We start from the raw sequence: 18969 nt of genomic DNA, 5'->3' as shown, positions 1-18969 counted from the left end.
CTGAACTCCAATACTTGTTGGTGGTACCTTGAGGGGGGTGCACATGGGGAGGGCCCAATAATCCAACAACTGAAATTTTACTATTGGGGTGGGTGGTTTGGAGGGACACCTTGAACACCAATGCATTTTATTGTAACTGTGAGGGGGGGGGGGGGCAGAATTGTCACTGTGCATGAAATGGAATTTTTTTTTCTTGAAGAGCCCGGGTCACCTCAAGTGGCGGCCATGGGTTGAGCCGGTGGTGAGCCCTGCCCCCTGCTCAACTTTTTTTCTTTCTGCGATCAACTTGTTAAGCAACCATGCCTTGAAGGCGATGGTGGTCCCTTGAGATTGGGGCTGCCATCGCACTTAAAGGGCCTCTAGCCATGCTCTTTTGTCCCACGGTGTTCGGCCGTGAGAAAAAAAAAAGAATGCACCATAGAGCCAGGATGATTTTCTGTATGAGGGGGCCCCACTATCCCGGTAATACCACCACCCCTGTGATAGTGGCAGCCCTCCCATGAAAAAAACATCATGGTTTAATGCGTTCAGGCGTTAGGTTGTAAGCCCTCTGAGGATACGGATAAACCTACAGTACCTGAATGCTTTTTCCTCTGTCAATGGACTAGTGTCCACCTCTTTTCCCTGGCCATAAAAGAGCCTTTTCCAAACACCTTCTTTGGAGAACACTAAAATAAAACATTTCTCCCGTACTTCTGATTTCTCTGTTTTCTGTGTGTCATGCTTGAATCAATATTCGGTCTAATCTTTCTTGCATCGCAAGTACTGCAAACATCCTTAATGGACACAGATCAGAAATGAGTGGACAAATTGCATAAGAATTATTTGGACCTCTTTATCTTTCATATCTGTACCACTTCTAAGGCATACTTCTGAAAAGAAAAAGGTCCAAACCAATTATTTTTGAAACCTGTCGACAATGTTGTAAAATGCCCCCGCATTACTCTGCAGGTGGGTCTGATCTGCTCTCGGTGCGGACACTTTTCATCCCTGCAATTTCCTTCTCCTCTTAGTGCTTTGAAAAGTTAAGTAGCCCCTAAAATGGCTTTTTAGCTTTGTATTTGTTTAGAAATGGCCCACAACTCTCATGCGTCTGTGGGAGGGACAGGGGGATCGTGATGCCAGATGTTCTCCTTCTTCCCTCACTTTGCAAAGAAACCCTCTGCAAAAAGCAGAGCAGCCACAAGAGTTTTACATAAAGACCTCCCTCTAGATTGAAGGTTAGGTTTCTTTGGATTTAAGCCCCCTTTTCTAAGTGCTCCTTACTCCCAAGAAATTGTTTTTATAAACAAAGGGTGGGCCTACACAAAACAGGGGACTGCTTTAAAGTTTAACATACTTAATAACCAACCATTAAAAAAACAAACAAACAAAACCCCCATTACCATTTGTTCTTACTGTGTAACTGGTCATGGGGATTAGGGTGATGCTGTGTGTGTGTGCAAATGTTTTTATTTTAGAGTCCAACCAACTCCCTCACAGGTTTCTTGCTTCAGATATATTTAGAAAAGTTTTTATTATGAGTTTTTGCCTCTACGGCCAACTTCATTTCAAATTCTCTCTTAGCCTGCCTTATCAATGTTTTACACTTAACTTGACAATGCTTATGCTTTTTCCTATTTTCTTCAGATGGATCCTTCTTCAAATTTTTGAAGGATTTTTTTTTTGGCTAAAATAGCCTCTTAATCAAGTTTACTTAGGGAATAGCCACTGCTATTAATTGCATCAGTAGCATGGGGTCGTCTTGGTGTTTGGGTAATTGCCAGGTTCTTGTGGCCTGGTTTGGCCTCTGTTGGAAACAGGATGCTGGGCTTGATGGACCCTTGGTCTGATCCAGCATGGCAATTTCTTACGTTCTTATGACCGAGGGGTTAAAGGGGCTCTTAGGGAAGATAAAGCCATTGCAGAAAGACTAAATTAATTCTTTGCTTCTGTGTTTACTAATGAGGATGGAGAAGGTATAGATGGAAGAAGATGGATGCATCAGTAGCATGGGATCTTCTTAGTGTTTGGGTAATTGCCAGGTTCTTGTGGCCTGGTTTGGCCTCTATTGGAAACAGGATGCTGGGCTTGATGGACCCTTGGTCTGATCCAGCATGGCAATTTCTTATGTTATGAGTGCTCAGCACTCCTGGCCTCAGCAAGAATATTCAAAATAACCTAGACAGTTGTACATTCCCTAAGTTATGGTTCGGAATAAGGCATAATCTTGCCTTGATGCTTCAGAAGCAGTTTAGATGTGAACTCTTTGACAGTTGTCCACAAGATCCAGGCGCAGACCCCCCATCAGCCTGCATGTGGGAGTCTTCGGCTCTTAGTTGTCGGATCGTATACTGAGCACTGTAGCAAATGCATGGTAATTTCATTTGCATTCCGTCCTGCAGGATTTCTCTTGCAAGTTTAGGTTTCTGTTCATATATTTATTTTAATACATTTATTACCCAGGAATAAAAATGTATTATAGCTTTCGTTCCCTGCTCTAGAGAGGAACATAATTAGATAAGATACATAAATAAAAACTGTTTTAAGGGATGCCACATGATGTGTGCCTTATTTATAAGTGTTTTCTGCACTGTACTTATACATGATATAATGCAGGTGTAACTTGAAAAAGATTAAATCCTACTTGAGGAGTAGCCCAGGTGGTTTGAGCAATGAACTGAGAACCAGGGCATCTAGGGCTCCAATCCCACATCCAGCACTAATACTGCTTGTGATTATTTTCCTTAGATTTCCTTTGATTGTAAGCTCTTTGGGACAGGAAATTATTGAACCTAAATACTATTAATGCTGTAACATGAGCATCATTTTGAAGTGCAATCTAAAAATCAAAACTATTATTTATAATGCCATGGACCTCTTTGATCTCTGCCTTACATTATCGTAAAGAGGTGGTCCTATTTTTAATGGATGTGTGTGTGCGGGGGGGCCAGGGGTGGATTGGCTGACTGGGGCTTTGGGCATGCCCCGGTGGGCCAGTCCGGCCAGTGATGTGGTTGATGTTGGTCACAGTGGCCCCAATCCTGCGGGGCTGCTCTGGCCAACACCAGGTATCCAGCTTTGCTGCCCGCATAGTGCAAGCCTCCCCCAAGGCTCTTCCTCACTGGCTATTTTCTCACAGATTTTTCCTGCGGTGGCGGCAACAACTCCCTAGTCCTCCTTCCGCTGCTGACTTGGACCCCCTCCCCTACCTTCAGCCGCAGAGGCAGAAAACAATGCAGCCGTCTTAAATCCTGGCTCTGCCTTTGCCTTTCCCTCCCTGAGCAGGAGGCGGACAGTAGAGTCTCACGGCTGCCTCATCTCCGGCTCCATACCTTATGTTTTCCTTTGCTATGAGCCCCCCTAGTCTTCGGGCCACAGCAAAAAAAAAAAAAAAAAGAAAAGAAAAAAGAACCCAAAAATCTAAATAAAGCATATTGGAGCCTTACAGCTTGCCCCTTCCCACGGCAGAAAGAGGCAGCCTGTGGAGATCCTGTTCTCCTGGGGTTTTGCCTAGCTCCCCTAATCACCAATGTGAGTAAAAAAAGCCCACTATTTTACTTAATCAAAGGGGCTGCTGCCACTTCTGCATTCTGCAGAAGGAAGATGAGCGTACGTGTTCGCCAGTGGCGTAGCCAGAACTGAATTTTTTGGGAGGCCCAAGGCTAACATGGGTGAGCAGTAGACATACAGATCTAGACCCTACTTCTGTAGCTGTACTCTTATTGATAAATAATGCCTTAGAATACAACCCACAATTGATTTCTGAGCAGTCTGCCACAGCAATCATGCATGAGTGACATTTTTAAATATTTTGATTTTATTACGTCAAGCACTTACCAACATTAAAAATGCCTATTAATTTATTTTATATTTATTGCAGTTTATAAATACATGTAAAAAGTAAACAAAGAACACTTTAGAAATATCATATCCAATCACGTAATAAAACAAATATCAATATCTTTTTATGAATCCTTTTTTCCAAAAATGCATAACTATAGTAAGACAGTAATAATCATAATAATCATCATAAAATGATTTGCAACAGATGCAGAACAGAACTAGAACATGCAAAAAAAAAAAAAAATCAAATTCCAGTGTCACCTCAGTGACAGCAAAACAAATTCCTTTCACTGCCAAACATTTTGTGAAGTAACACAAACCCTGCTAAATAAATAAATACCTAGAACCTTGGCTTGCCATAACAGCAATAACTCTCATACTAAGCAAAATACTGCATCATTGTCACACATGCACAACAGCCCCTTATCTAAGATAGAATAAGGGATTACAAATTAGAAACAAACATGCAGAGAAAACTGAAATGGAAAGCCTGAGAAACCAGACTCTGTGAACTCTGGAATATTGAAGAAAAAGCAAAATACAAATATATAAGAAATGCACATTCTCAAAGATGGCATATTTCAATTGCTGAAAGGCAAAATTATTATTTTTTACTTTTGGTGTCTGATCTTATTTTTCTAATCAGTTGGTCCCAATCTATTTCCCCTTGTGTCTTTTCCTTGTTCCTTGTTCAGGGTCTCTTTTATTCTGTTTTTTCCATCCTCCTTCATACATACACACAGCCTCTCTCTCACATGTTCTTTCACAGACACACACTTTCTGTCACTCAGGATGCCACTCTTCCATGCTTTCTCACATACACACAGATTTCCACTCCCACACTGGTTCCCACTCCCACCCACACACACACACATAGGCTCACACTTACATGCTCTCTTTCACACAGGCTCCCACTCCCACAAACACACACATAGGTTCTCATTCTCACATGCAGGCTCCTGCTCCCACTTCCAATAACACATGTACACACACAGGTTCTCACTTTCATATGCAGGCTACCACTGTCACATAAACACACAGGCTCCCACTCTCACATGCAGGCTCCCACTCCCAAATATATAAGTTCTCACTCCGACATGCTCTCTCTCTCACCCCCTCCTCAGATCGACTCTCATTCAGATTCCCCCCAAGCAGGCTCCCATTCACACATACACACACCCACACACCCATGCAGGCTCCCATTTACTCAACCCCCGATTCCCAATCTCACACACACACACACACACACACACACAGAGGCGGACTCCCATTCACACACCCACACAAACACACAATTCAGGCAGGCTCCCCATTGGTAGCAAAGGGGGGAGCCTGTTTTGCTGCTGCTCCTTATGTGCCTGCCTGTGATATTCAAAACTCGCATGGCTAGCACTTCTCTATGCTGACCTCAAGATGTACGAGATCAGTATAGAGCATTTACTGGCCGCACGGGTTTTGAATACGCAAGGCTGGCACACGTGGAGGAATAGGAGAACAGGCGCCTTCCGGTGAGGTGTTTCGTTTTCTTTGACTGACGGCCTCCCAGTCCTACTCCTCTTCTCGGCAGCATTGCAGGCTGCCTCCTCTTCTTGGCTGCCGGTGGGATGGGGTTCACCAGTGGCCTCTTAGGCCTCTTCCTCTTCTCGGCCAAGGTGGAATAGGGTCCATGATGACCTCGCGGGCCTCTCCTCTCGGTCACAGTGGGATGGGGTCCACCAGCAGCCTTGTGGACCTCTTCTTCCTCTTGCCGGGCATGTCCGCTGTGGCCCTGTGATATGGCCTCTTTTCTTGGGCTGCTGTGGAACGCTGATTGGGTGGACATAAGCACAAAGTGGGTGGGCCTCGGCCCACCTAGCCTGACCCATAGCAACGTTACTGGTGTTAGCAAGTGGGCATGTAGGAACATGAAGTGAGATTGTGTAAGTCAGTGAGTGTGTAACTGAGCTTTTGTGTGTCGGTGAGTGTGTGAGACAGTATATATGTGTGTGTCAACATGACTAAGTGTTTGTGTTAGTGAATGTGACTAAGCATTTGTGTATGTGTTTGTGTCAGTGAGCATGTATGGGAGTTAGAGTATGTGTGTATAATAGAGCAGAAATAGAAAGTCTGTGTACATGCCCACCCCCAACAATTTCAGGGTGTTGGAAATCAAAGTTCCCAGTATGGAGAGAAGAAGAATTTTTATCCTTATTGGTTTTACTTATTGAGTGTTTGATGTGTTTGCTGCTTTGAAATATTTTAATGGGTTTTGGAATTTTAAAAATAATTTTATGTTTTTAATTATTGGATATTTTATTCATCAACTGTTTTGAAATATGTATATTTTTTATTAGTATGGTTTTACTATTATGATGTTTCATAACCTAGTCCAGGCCTGGGCTAGATAGGGATCTCAAGCTCCAGGGAATCCTCTCTTTTTTTTTATTATTAATACTTTATTGGAAAGTTATCAATTCAACATTTATAAAACATAGGTATTCAGGATTATACCACCAAAAAAAGAAACAAAATCTTTAGGCAATTTTGACAAAATGTCATCAACCTAATGTAGTCCACATTTTATTTGGGGAGCGCTATAACAAGCAAAACTTTTCTACATAAAGTTCAAATCTTGAGAGACATTTTAAATTTGTATTTTCATCAATACCTCAGCAATTCTCTAGTTTTTCCAGGTTTCTGCTCTTTATCTCTAAGGAAAGTTTCCAAATGAGTAGGATCATAGAAAACACATTTATTTCCCTGTATTGTAATACAACATTTACAGGGAAATTTGAGGAAAACCAATCCACCTAAAGATAATACCATCTCTTTTAACACCAAAAAATGTTTTCTTCGCATTTGGGTACTTTTTGCTACATCCGGGAATATCTGAATTTTTTTCCCACAATAAAGAAAATCTTTATTTTTGAAATACTTTTGTAGCACCAAATTCTTGTCTATTTCACTATTAAAAGTAACAAAAAGAGTAGCCCTTGTTGGGATATCATCAATTGATGCCTCTAAGAATGATGCTAAATTTGGGCTGTTTCCTTGTATTAAATCTAATCCTTCTTCAGGACCTAAAGAACTAACTTTAGATCTAGGTACATAAAAAATGTAGACAATACCATTTCTTGGTATGAGGAAATTTGTAATACTTCATTCATGTATTTCCATAGTAGCTCAGTAGCCGATAAAAGTCTGGTGATGGGAAAGTTTAGGCACCCGAGATTTTTAGATCTCAAAACGTTTTCCAAACCTTCAAGTTGTCTAGATGTCACCAGACTATCTTTAATGAAGGATGTATTTGCTACTTGTAAATTCACCACTTGTGTATTAACCATAGTATAATTACTTTCCAAATTATTTAAATGATTTGAATGGTCTTGGAGTGTATTTTTTTGTTTCTGTATTAAAGGACACAAATTGCGACATAGCCTGCGCTAATAATCTCTCCATACTATTCACAGATCTCCAAACATCCAGCAACGTCACATTTTTAAATCAGGCAAATCTACATTTAAACTTTCCATATTATCTAAAGAAGTAGCCACTGCTACTGGCGTTTCCATCTCTCCAGTAGCTACATCTAATTCCTTATTTTGAGGATTACCATTAAATTATTTAAATCTCTTTCATTAGTACTAGATTCTTGACTTTGGGGCGATGAATGGTGTCCGGGACTCTCAATCGAGCCCGACGAAAAGGATACTTCCGGGTTAGGAATTGAAAAGTCAGAATTTAACCTTCTTATAATATGTGAGTCCATAGGACCTCTTACTGCCGACGTGGCTGGAATTGAGGGAAAAACCTTTATCTTTCTTTTTCTGCCCATGTATTCAATAGGAACAAGCTAATGATGGTAAAAGATCATGGCAAGGAGCGCTGCCTAAGGGGCGCGCTCCTTTGGCAGCGAGCTGGCGGCTGCGCACACAGGCCCCTGGTTATATCCGGTCTCACTCAGTCAGGTGGTTTCTCATGGGGGCGGGTCTCAACTCATTCCAAGGAAAAAGTTCAGCGATGTTTCTCAGGCTCACAGCAGTCCCACTGGCCGGTTCCCTCCAGCGGGAGAAACTCTCTCCAGGTGCACTCCCTTAGAGCCAGCCGCAGGCCCCTGGTTGTATCCGGTCTCACTCACGGTCAGGTGGTTTCTCATGGGGGCGGGTCTCAACTCATTCCGAGGAAAAAGTTCAGCGATGTTTCTCAGGCTAACAGCAGTACCACTGGCCGGTTCCCTCCAGCGGGAGAAACTCTCTCCAGGTGCACTCCCTTAGAGCCAGCCCAGGCCCCTGGTTATATCCGGTCTCACTCACGGTCAGGTGGTTTCTTAGGGGGTGTGTCTCAACTCATTCCGAGGAAATAGTTCAGCGATGTTTCTCAGGCTCACAGCAGGCCCACTGGCCGGTTCCCTCCAGCGGGAGGAACTCTCTACAGGTGCACTCCCCAGGGAATCCTCTCTATGACCCCTGTCATTCACCAGCACACTTGATGAATCAAGCTTCTACTCCTTTTCTCCTCTAGTTGCCCTTTTCTTCAAAAGAATCTGGTTTCATAGTCTTAATACCAAAAGTAGCGTGCATAAACACCTCAGTACTCCCTCTTAGACATGTTGTAGCTCTTGGTAAACCAATGGACTCTGATCAATTTCAGAATCCATTTCTTCACAGCTCCCATCCAAATAGAGAGCCAGGCACATTCCTCAGTGTCCCTGACTCTCACTGTTCTGAATGATACTCTCCAACTCCAAATCAAAATTTAAAATCAGCCCACGGCTTGTGGGTTGAAAACCGGATGCTCAATTTTGCAGGCATCCGGTTTCCGAACCCACGGCTGTCAGCGATGCCAGAAAAATTGAGCGTCGGCTGTCAAACCCGCTGACAGCCACTGCTCCTGTCCAAAAAGAGGCGCTAGGGACGCGCTGGTGCCCCTCGCGCCTCTTTTTACCGCGGGCCCTAATTTAAATATTTTGATTTACTGAATCGCGGGCACAGGAGCGTTGAAATTGCCTAATTCGTGATAAACGAATGCACATCTCTACAAGCTACAGACTTTAAGTATATTTGCACCAACTCACAGGAAAGAACAAGGTTCAAACAACAAAAAGTGTGTATACTTGGACAAAGAAAGAGACAGCTACAAGATAACACTGAGTAGAGAAAATAAAGTTTGTTTTTTTTAAATAAAGGAAAATACAAATAATAAGACACAACTAAAGCTTTAAGTAAAAAATATTTACCTTTTTGCTACTGCCTTACATACCCTGAGGCCCCACAGACGCCATAGTGGAAGAGGAGTCCCCTGGCAGGGCATTTTACGTTTCACAATCTAGAGCACTATCCAAGTGGAAGGCGAGCAATCTCCTTCACCTAGAATTCTTTCCAGGGGTTTCTGAATGACTAGAAGGGCTACTTGTTGGGAGAAGCGTCACTCAAGGACTTTGCTCTGGGTCTGAGTGTGGCCTGTGCCTTCTTGTACATTAACAGAGGAGGGGCTGCAACTGATTTTAAAAATCTCCTGTTCTTCTGGTGTTTTGCCATACATGTACCAAAAGGACGCCTGCATGAATTCAGCTTGACTGTTTCTGTTTTATTTACACTTATGATGGGAGTGAATGAGTAGGAAGAACATTTTCAGTCATGTTAAAAATCCTAAATCTCAGGAATTACAGGAAAACTGTGAATGGAAAAAGTGAGATCCTAATTTGGCTGTTAAGTCATGATCCTGATTTTTCTCCTAACACTGCTGCTTGAAAACCAAGCCTTTATCTGTCCATCCGCGAGGAAGCAAATATGCACAGGAGATCCTGGGTTCTGGAAGGAACACCAGAGACGAAATTGGGATCTTTGGCATTGTAACAGGAAGTAAATTGGGCAGACCAGAGGGGCCTTAAGGGTCTTAACTGCTGTCATATTCTGGACATCGGTTTCTAGCTGCCGGGATCAGAATTTGTGTTCACTGGTTTGTATATGCCCATACAGTAGTTACAATGATGAACTCTGAAGTAGTTTTGGTATTTTAAAAATTAAAATATTGTAGAATTGTGTGACGGTTGGAAGAATAGTAATATAGTGACTTTCCTAGTCACTATATTGCTATTTCCTCTTTTGTCACAGGCTGCTGGAGCTCATACTATGAACATTTTTGCTCCAATATATTGAGACCAATTTTTGAATTCCAGATGCCAACATTCATCTCTGGCAGAGATGCAATTTACATGTTGGAAAAGGAAGTCTTTTTGCATGTTTAGTATAAACAAACATAAAATTGAATTAACTGCAATCCAAGTAATTGCTAATTGAGCAAAATGCCTTTTTGTTTTCATCTTTGTTGCTCTTCTCTGTACCACTGCTAGATCCCCTATGCCATTTTTGTGATGGGATAACTGTAATTGCACACAGTATTCCAGATGTGGGCGTACCATGGATTTTGTATAATGATATAATAATGTTTAGGTTTTGTATTTAAATCCTGCATTAATTCCTAACATTCTGTTATCCTTCCTGGCTGCAGCTGATGCACAATGAATCAATTGTTTGGTTTTTTTTTTTTTTAGAACAATCCACAACCACTAAGTTCAGAAATCTGATGATTCTAATGAAGATTGAAATACAGATAGAAATGCCTAGTTTGCAAAAGTGCTTTTTTCAGTAATTTTAAGAATACAATTCTGACTATTTTTTTTTTTTTTTAATTGTGGATGTTACAAGGAATGCCCTGGTTTTTTTTTTTTTTTTTTTTTTTTACAGAAGCTTCTTAAAATGAATTTGTTTTTCAGTCCTATTTCAGAGTTTTCATCCATCCAGCTTCTTTCCTGCAGATGACTTCTAAAAGTGAAAGAACTGACACAGCACTCGGTAATGTTTTGTTTAAAGGATGTGCTATATTGTTTTCTGTTGAAACAACCATAATGATTTTATCTAATCAGAAAAAAAAAAAAATCCTATTTCAAGTACCCAGGCACTGAGCAAGTGGTGCCAGTAACCACAGTTGATTGAGTTACCACGCTTATAAAATGTTCTGGAAACAAATATGCCACATGCTAAAAAGGGGCAGGCAGCCACAGGTATGTCTGCAAGAGTCTGTCTACATTCCCTTTTGAAAACTGATAATGAATGTGATCCAGAGTACATGAAAGCATGGGAGGGTTTTCTCTTTATAGGAAGGGTCCATCTCCCAAATGTATTGGTTTCCAGTTGATGGGTCCTGCAGATGGTGAAGTGGGACCCTTATGGAGACAGTAGGGGTGGTTTCACCATTCTTTGCGCTCACTTTCCTCCTCCCCTCCGTGAGCCCTGGCCCATAAAATTATCCTGTAGTGCGTGCAGCATTCGACAGAGTCGCACCCACTTTTAGACAAAACCATTCATGGTGTAAATTCAGCCACTATATACAAGAATAGACAGAGGTAGAAAATTATAAATACTCTATACACAGTATTTATAATTTGCCAGATTCTTATGGCCTGGATTGCCACTGTTGGAAACAGGATGCTGGGCTTGATGGACACTTGGTCTGACCCAGCTTGGCAATTTCTTATGTTCATGGAATACCAAACAGTCAGAGTAACTCTTCACCAGACATCATAGGATACTCCCCAGGATGAGAATACCAATCGAAAACCTTCACTTGAAAATCAACACAGATCTCCCAATACCAGTTTTTTAAGGAATATGAGAATTTCATTCCCTTTAGCAGGGTTCTCTCATTTCACACCCTTAGGTACTCTGCGCTCTCCATATCTCACCCTCATCACAACACACCAGATAGGTAAGTTACTCCCAGACTCTCTTTTATTTTAAACATCTGTCTCAATCCTATGACTCTTAATAGTAAATTAGGGTTATATCCGTTACTCCTTGGGCCTCTCACATCTCTTCGACTCTCTCAAATTTCTCATGGGTCCTCCCCTTCCCATATTTCCAACAGAATGCAGGGTTTCCCTGGTCATCTCCGCTCTCTGGAAATTCACTAGACTCTCCTCTTCTTGGAATACTCCCTTCTCCTTCTTCTAGGCCATTTTCCTTCTGAGGAGGAATTGCTGCTTCTCTACCCTCAACTCCTGGATTTTTTGTCAGGGAGGGGAAAACTTTCTTCCACTCCATGGCCTCAGGTCTCTTGAGGTGAAGAAGCCCCTGTGGTCCCTGGGCCCACCCAACTGGCTACTCCAGTTCACTACACCCTGGAGGTTCTTCTTGCCCCAACTTCAACCTGGAAGAACAGTGAGCAAAAAGGCGAGCTCCCGCCAAATCCTCCCCTTTTTATGCCTCCTGCTCAACCACCTGCACCCAATCAGTGAAGCACATCTTCTTAAGGATACACACAAACCATCCCTTAAAGCTAAATAGTATTAATATGGCATATTGCTCCGTTCCCAAAAATGCCATCCAGTGGTCATTCAACATTGTTACAAGTGCAGCAAAGAATGTTAGATAAACGCTTAAGCAATAAACTACATGGGTCTTACCCATCAAGACAATCTTCTATTACTAGAATGGATAAAAGAAACACAAATTTGTGCCTGCATATCATTTTATAAAGGGCTAGAATAGCAGCCCCTGTGCCCTCTCCACCCCTTATCTCACAAAGAAAAACATCCAGCAGGGAAACTGGAGACTAAAGAACAAACTACAGACAACCATAAAGTAAGGAAATGCAATGCAGAATTGTATCCATTTAAACAAAACGTGTTGAAAACAAACACCAGACTTTTCATATCTGGAGCAGCAAAATTGTGGAGGGCCCTGCAAACTAATGTTGCTTGAGGAGAATAGGCCGTGGGGAGTTCTCCTGCTGTCGTCTTTTACTGGTTCCAAGGGTCTCAGTTCTGTACAGCTCCCAAGCTGCATCCCCAGCTGAGGAGCTGTAGATGTTTGATCCATGGCATTTTAATTTTTCCTACTGATACAAAAATAAGATGCTTGAACTGATTTGGGGAAATATTTGACTGCCTAGATTTACTCCTGTGCATAAGTTTTGCACACCCCCTGAACTTTGCAGTATGGAGGTCAGAAGTGGATTTGCACAGTAACCTAGTTCCCAGATGACTCGAGGAGGAAAGGGAAGGGACAATATTTTATGATCAACTAGGTAGAATGGGGTACAAGCAGTATCACCTGAGAAGGATTAGAATTTGCCGAAGCTTGACCTGAGCCAGAGGTCCCCATTCAGGATTGGTGTCGTACTATTTCTATGTGCAGTTGTTCAATAATACCAAGAATCATACAGTGATTGCCTTGGCTTCAGTCGCTGAGGCAAATAAAAGAAATCTCAGTTTAACATTCCTTGTCAGCTGTAGCTGAATCTTTATAATTAAACATTTTGTAACTTTTTTTTTTTTTATTTATTCTTTGAATTTTTTTTATCTTCCCTTTAAAACAATATTCTTGCTTTCTGTTCAATGATGTGCTGCCTCTTAAGATAGTTTCTGTGCTTTAGATCCTATTTTGAAGTAAGGTGACCATGAAATCCATGCGCTTGTGGTAGAAATCGGAACTGTAAGTGCACAGATGAAATAAGGCAGAGCCAGGACTGGTTCAGGCAGGTTTGCCACCTGATCAAGGTCCTTCCAGACAGGCTGATTCAGTTCTATGAAAAAAGCAGAACTAGACCAGGTGGAACCCCATTTTCTGGTTATCCAATTTTAAAGAACTTGGTGAAAATGATCCTGTGGAGACTATGGGCACAGCAGTAGCTGAAATCAATGCTTTTGAAGTCTATGGTTCCCAACATGGTTCTCATTTTGACCCCTAGATATCTGTGAATTTTCTGCCAATTTTGGCGCCTAAGTTTTTTGGGTGTTTTTTGGACTGAAAATACTTTACTACTATGAGGGGCTTGTAGATTCTCTCTCTCTCCCTCTCCCCTCACATGGTACAGTAATTTTAAAATTTCCATAAGCATGCCCCTTTTTCTTACAAGGTGTTATCCATGTGTTACTAATGCAGTTTGACAAATCTAGGGGTTAGCTGGATAAGTAGCTTTACCCTGTCCTGCCAGTCACTTAAATAATTTTCCGGCTAAGTATTTATCTATCTGGCTAAGTGGTGCTGCTGAAATAGCTAAATATTTAAAGGCTGTATTTATCAGGAAAGTCTCTACTTATCTGGCTATATTGCGCTGAAAGCTCATTATTACAAAAATGTCAGAGAGGCTGGTGGCATCTTTAGAGCATACAGATTAATTGAGGCATAAGCTTTTGCTATTAGAGACCAACATGGCTACCCCTCTGCTAGTTCTAATAACATGATAAAGAGTATATTGGCTTCTCTCAAGGAAAGGCCTTAAGAATGTTGCCCCAGGATTCTGGTCACTATTATTCTGCACAGACATGCTATTCTTTAACATTTTAATCCTTTTTGTGTGTGTGTTTTTTTCCCCCAAAGATGCATCAGCTTTGATACTGGCAATCTGACAATATTTGTCTACTCTTAGCCACTTAAACTCCATAATCTGAGCTTTCTTATTTGTTCTCATGGGATACCATGCCCTCTCTTCTCAGCTGATTAATAAGTCTCGTTTTATTTCTGTAAGGCAGTCATCTCAAACCAAAGTAGATATTACAGCTTTAGTTGAGCCAAAGTTTTGTTTGATCACTTCAATACCTTTGTATTTTATTTTATTTAATATCCCTGCTCAGTTTTAGAACAGATTCTGTTTTATTCTTCAGACTTTTTTTTTTTTTCCCCAGAAGGGTCACATTTATGAATTGGACTTACTCCTCCAGTGACCTGTTGCAGTATTCCAAGCCTTGTCCCTGCTGCAGGGGAACATCCTAGCAGAGTTGGGATAGTGTATGAAGAACTGTACTATTGCTTTTGATGTTTATTCTTCCACCCCCCTCGGCTCTGGGTGGGGACGAGGGCTACGGATGGAAGAGAAGCCTGCAGCAGCAGCAGCTCCCAATCACTGTTCCAACCGTTCCTCTTATACTTGCTGGGCAGAGAAGGAGGAGGCAGAGAGCTGGGAGGTGGTGAGAGACACTAGGAAAGAGCACAGGCTGGGAGAGGAAAAGAGGCAAAGAAGCAAGATAATGGGGAATAAACAAGCGAGAGGCAAAAGATTACTAAGCTACAGAGGAAGGAAAGAAGACGTGAAAGAGTGGTGACTGAGGGCAGAGAAAAGATAAGTGACATGAAAGAGCAATGTCAGATGGAGGGGGAGGGAAACATGGAGAAAGAAAGATCAAAAGACAATATGTAAAAAAAACCAAAAAACCCCTGAGAGGAATATGGTGAAGACCTGATAAAAGCATAGCAGATAGAATGATATTGAAAAAAAATATATATTTTCAGTTTATATAGCTAGCGACAGAATTTTGGAAGTTCCGTAAATGTTAATGCGTTTTTAATTACCTATTCTTTAAAACTGAAAATTGGAATTGTAAGACCTTTTAAAAGATGATTGAAGAAGAGGAGCTTTCCAGACCTCGGGCATATGAAGAGACCAGTGTGCTCGGGAAAGCTGATGCGCTAGTGCATCTCTTCCTGACGGCCCTTTTAAAAGATCTCACCACCACTAAGACTAAAATTGCAGGTTTACTCACTAGTGACATGTGGTAGTGTTTTATTAGCTGTATGAGTCCCAGTATCTAGCAAATGCCATTTTGATTTATCTTTTTTTTTTTTTTGAGGGAGAAAAGGGGGTATTCTGCGAACTGTAACTTTTTTATGGTCTGCAATTCAAATGGGCTGTCTGAAGCCAAGAGCTGAAGGCCTTGGGGAGAGGGGGAGTGTGCAGGTAGCACGTGTGGGTGAAGGGCATGGAGGTCCAGAGTACTAGGGACAAGGGGGGAGAAAGAGGCAGGCTGAATGAGGATGTCTGGCAGTTGATCTTAGAGGGAGGGCCAGCTAAAGTACATTCCCTGGGCTGGTTTGAGAAGGTGATCCAACCCTGTCCAAGAGTCTGGATTGTTTTCAGGGTTTTCAGAAATTCTGTTCTCCTGGAGCAATCGGATCTAATAAGGAAATGCTCTTCAGTCATACTTTAGCTACCGCTCCAAATCCTGCAGCCAAGATTATAATGTTTCTCTTCAGAAGGGCCAGAAACTGTCATTAAGAGACAGCATCCTATGGCAGAAAAGCAAGCAGTGGTATCCCTTACGGCTGCCTGCTCAATTGGCAGGCCCAACTCAGTCCCGCCGTTACTTGCTACAGAAGAAGGAATGAATGGACTCACTCTAGCATAGATGTCGGCATCCTCACTTTAGGCATAGAAGGACCCTCTCAACTTCATCTCCTCCTGTTAATTTAAGCAAATTTTCTCTGAAAGACCACAATTCAAAAGCATGAGCATTTATAAAAACAGTTGTTAAGCCAGACCACAATTTTAGATTTAACACTGGAGCTGCACTCAACTAAGCCTGCCCTTGGAGACCCTATTGTAGAGGAGTAGCCTAGTAATTAGAGGACCAAGGAACCCCAGGGGTCACATCCTAATTCTCCCACTGATGATCTTTGCTGGCCTTGACCAAGTCACTTCACCCTCCATTGCCTCATATTCAATCTTACATCTTAATTATCTGGGAAGGTGATAATTAGATCAATTTTGAAAAACAGGGCTCCAGATCTCAGGATATAGAACATTATTGTCTTATCTAATTTGCCTAAGTAAAATAGTAGAGACGATAGTGTATCATTAGTTAATTGATTTTCTGGAGGAAAATGATGTCGTCCACCCATTTCAATTGGGTTTCTGAAAGGGCCATGGAACAGAAACAGTTTTAATGTCTCTGGTAAATTGTGTTTGAACTTGCGGACCAAGGAGAAGATATTCTCCTCGTATTTATTATATCTGTCCACTGCATTTGACACAATTAACCACACAATCCTCCTAAAGTGCCTAAGAAGCATAGTGTAATGAGTGTGGATTCTTGCTGCTGAGAGGTTGATGCAGCCTATGTGGCAGGCCACATAGGACCTCACTGACAGCTGGTGGAGGTTCTCTGGTGGGAGACTGGTCTACGGCTTCACTTTTACCAGCCCCTTTCCCCATAGATTGAGTCCTTGGGTTCCGGGACCTGGCAGGACTTGGACGAGAGTCTCTTAAAGAATGGAATAAACAGTGGTCCAGGGCCAGGCAAGGCTCAAAGGTGGGCAGCAAGCAAGGAAAGTCAATCTCTAGGCAAGAGGTCAGTGTCTGATGGCAATCAAGAGTAGTATGTGAGGCATGGGAGTCAGTAGCAGGTAGTAATCAAGAGAAGTCTGCATCCAGGCAAGAGGTCAAATCCAGAGGTCAGTTTGAAGAGTAGACAGGGACGAGACAGGAGGGATTTGTACAGCAGGGTGGACAAGGCAGAGTTGGATGTGACGAAGCAGGAGAGGCAAGTGTGCAAGGCAAGGCAGGACTGGTTGGAGAGATAGGTGGACTTGTTGCTGAGGCATTATTAATTGCATGGCTGGAGTTTAAAAAATACCCAGCTGTGGGATATCATCAAGGCGCGCGCAGACCTCAGGTTCCCACCATGAGTCCTTTAAGAGTAGATGCGCACTATGGGGTAGATTTTTAAAGGTATGCGCGGGTGTAGATTTCTTCGCGCAACCCAGCGTGAACAAATCTACACCTGATTTTATAACATGCGCGCTCTGCCGTGCGCATATTATAAAATCCAGGGTTGGCACACGCAGGAGGGTGCACAGTTGTGCAACCTGTGCACGCCGAGCCGAGCAGCCTGCCTCCGTTCCCTCCGAGGCCGCTCCGAAATCGGAGCGGCCTCGGAGGGAACCTTTTTTTCCAGCCCCCCCCCACCTTCCCCTACCTAACTCACCCCCCAGCCCTAACTAAAGCCCCCCCTACCTTTGTTCAGAAAGTTAACCTGCCGGCCAGCTGCCGGCACATCATTCCCCAGCCCGGGGGCTGGTTCGGAGGCCTCGTCCACGCCCCCAGAATGCCTCCGGGCCGGCACCACGCCCATGGTCCCGCCCCAGAAACCCCCAAATGCTGCGCCGCCCAGACACGCCCCCGACACGCCCCCCAAGCAAAGCCCCGGGACTTGCGCACGTCCCGGGGCTTTGCGTGCGCCAGCAGCCTATGCAACCTAGGCGTGCCGGCGCACAAGTCCCCTTCGCGCGTAAATCCAGCTGGATTTACGTGCACAGGGCTTTTAAAATCTGCCCCCATGTGTGTGCACTTAAGGGGAGACCAGAGCCATCATGGCAGTAGTGTTCCTGCCGCTGCAAAAAAATAAAGTCTTGGGGGTGAGTGCGACCAGCCAAACGAAACACTAAGCCTGGAATGAACCATTATCAGAGTGTGTGTTTATTTATTTTTTTTTTTAAATGAAAAGGACTCAGTATGAGTTATGGGTAGATGAGGTCTGTATTCCCAGAGAACAGTGCTGCCCAATATATTGGGGGCAATCTAATCCCAAAAGAGGTTGTTCACTTGCCTGGGTTTGTTTTCAATTCCTTCTTATCATTTGACCCTCAGGTTGGTTGACACTTAAATCATGCTTTATGTATCTGCAGCTCATTCATGAACTGTAGCCCCACACTGGATAAAAAAGATATGGCCACAATAGTCAACTGGTCACCAATTGCACGGACTAGTGTAATTCTCTGTATTTTAGGCTCCCCCCTCCCCATACAAAGGGACGATTGCAGCTTCTTTAGAAAAGCCAATGATCATATCACACCAGTTCTGAAGAAGCTGCACTGGCTCCTAGTAGAAAAGAGGATAAGATTTAAGGTATCAAACTTTACAATCTTGACAAGAGGCTTTGCTAACAGTTCCAAAATATCCATAACTTGTTGCAACACAACAAAAAAGCTTTTTGTTTGAATGCTCCAGCAGTTTGGACCACAACTCATTCATCTCATTTAGAAAGAAGTAATCTGACATTTAGAAAGCAAATTAAAATTTGGATTTTAGTCTGATTTATGACTGGGTTATTACTAGGGATATATATGGCCAAATATTTCATTCATTTTTTTGTTTTTATTGGGGGGTTTTCTGTTTTGGATGTTTTAATATTTTATATTTTGTTGTCACTCGTTTTTCTGAATGAAATTTTTTTTTTTTTTTTTTTTTTTGGGGGGGGGGAGTCAAATGGTCAAATTTGTTGGATACAAAATAAAAGTGGGATAATTCTTCCTGGATTCCATTTTCATTTCAAATGAATGCACATCCCCAGTTATTAGCCCTTTTAACACTGAGTATTTAATCTTAACT

General features: G+C 42.5%; 1 protein-coding gene across 4 annotated transcripts in view; it reads left to right on the top strand.

Annotated features, from left to right (window-relative positions):
* Nucleotides 1–18969, top strand: part of RSPO2 (R-spondin 2) — a 250259-nt gene that overhangs the window by 25195 nt on the left and 206095 nt on the right. Inside the window, exon 2 of one of the 4 annotated variants that reach the window (XM_029591897.1) lies at nucleotides 10580–10658. The exons of the other annotated variants lie outside the window; for them this stretch is intronic. Coding sequence (XP_029447757.1) covers nucleotides 10622–10658 — 37 coding nt within the window. The 5' untranslated portion in view covers nucleotides 10580–10621. The remainder of the gene's footprint in view (nucleotides 1–10579; nucleotides 10659–18969) is intronic. 4 annotated transcript variants of the gene reach the window in all.

This window comes from Rhinatrema bivittatum, chromosome 2, assembly GCF_901001135.1.
Source record: "Rhinatrema bivittatum chromosome 2, aRhiBiv1.1, whole genome shotgun sequence".
NCBI classification, from domain to species: Eukaryota; Metazoa; Chordata; class Amphibia; order Gymnophiona; family Rhinatrematidae; genus Rhinatrema; species Rhinatrema bivittatum.
This window is presented reverse-complemented; position numbering and strand designations above follow the sequence as displayed.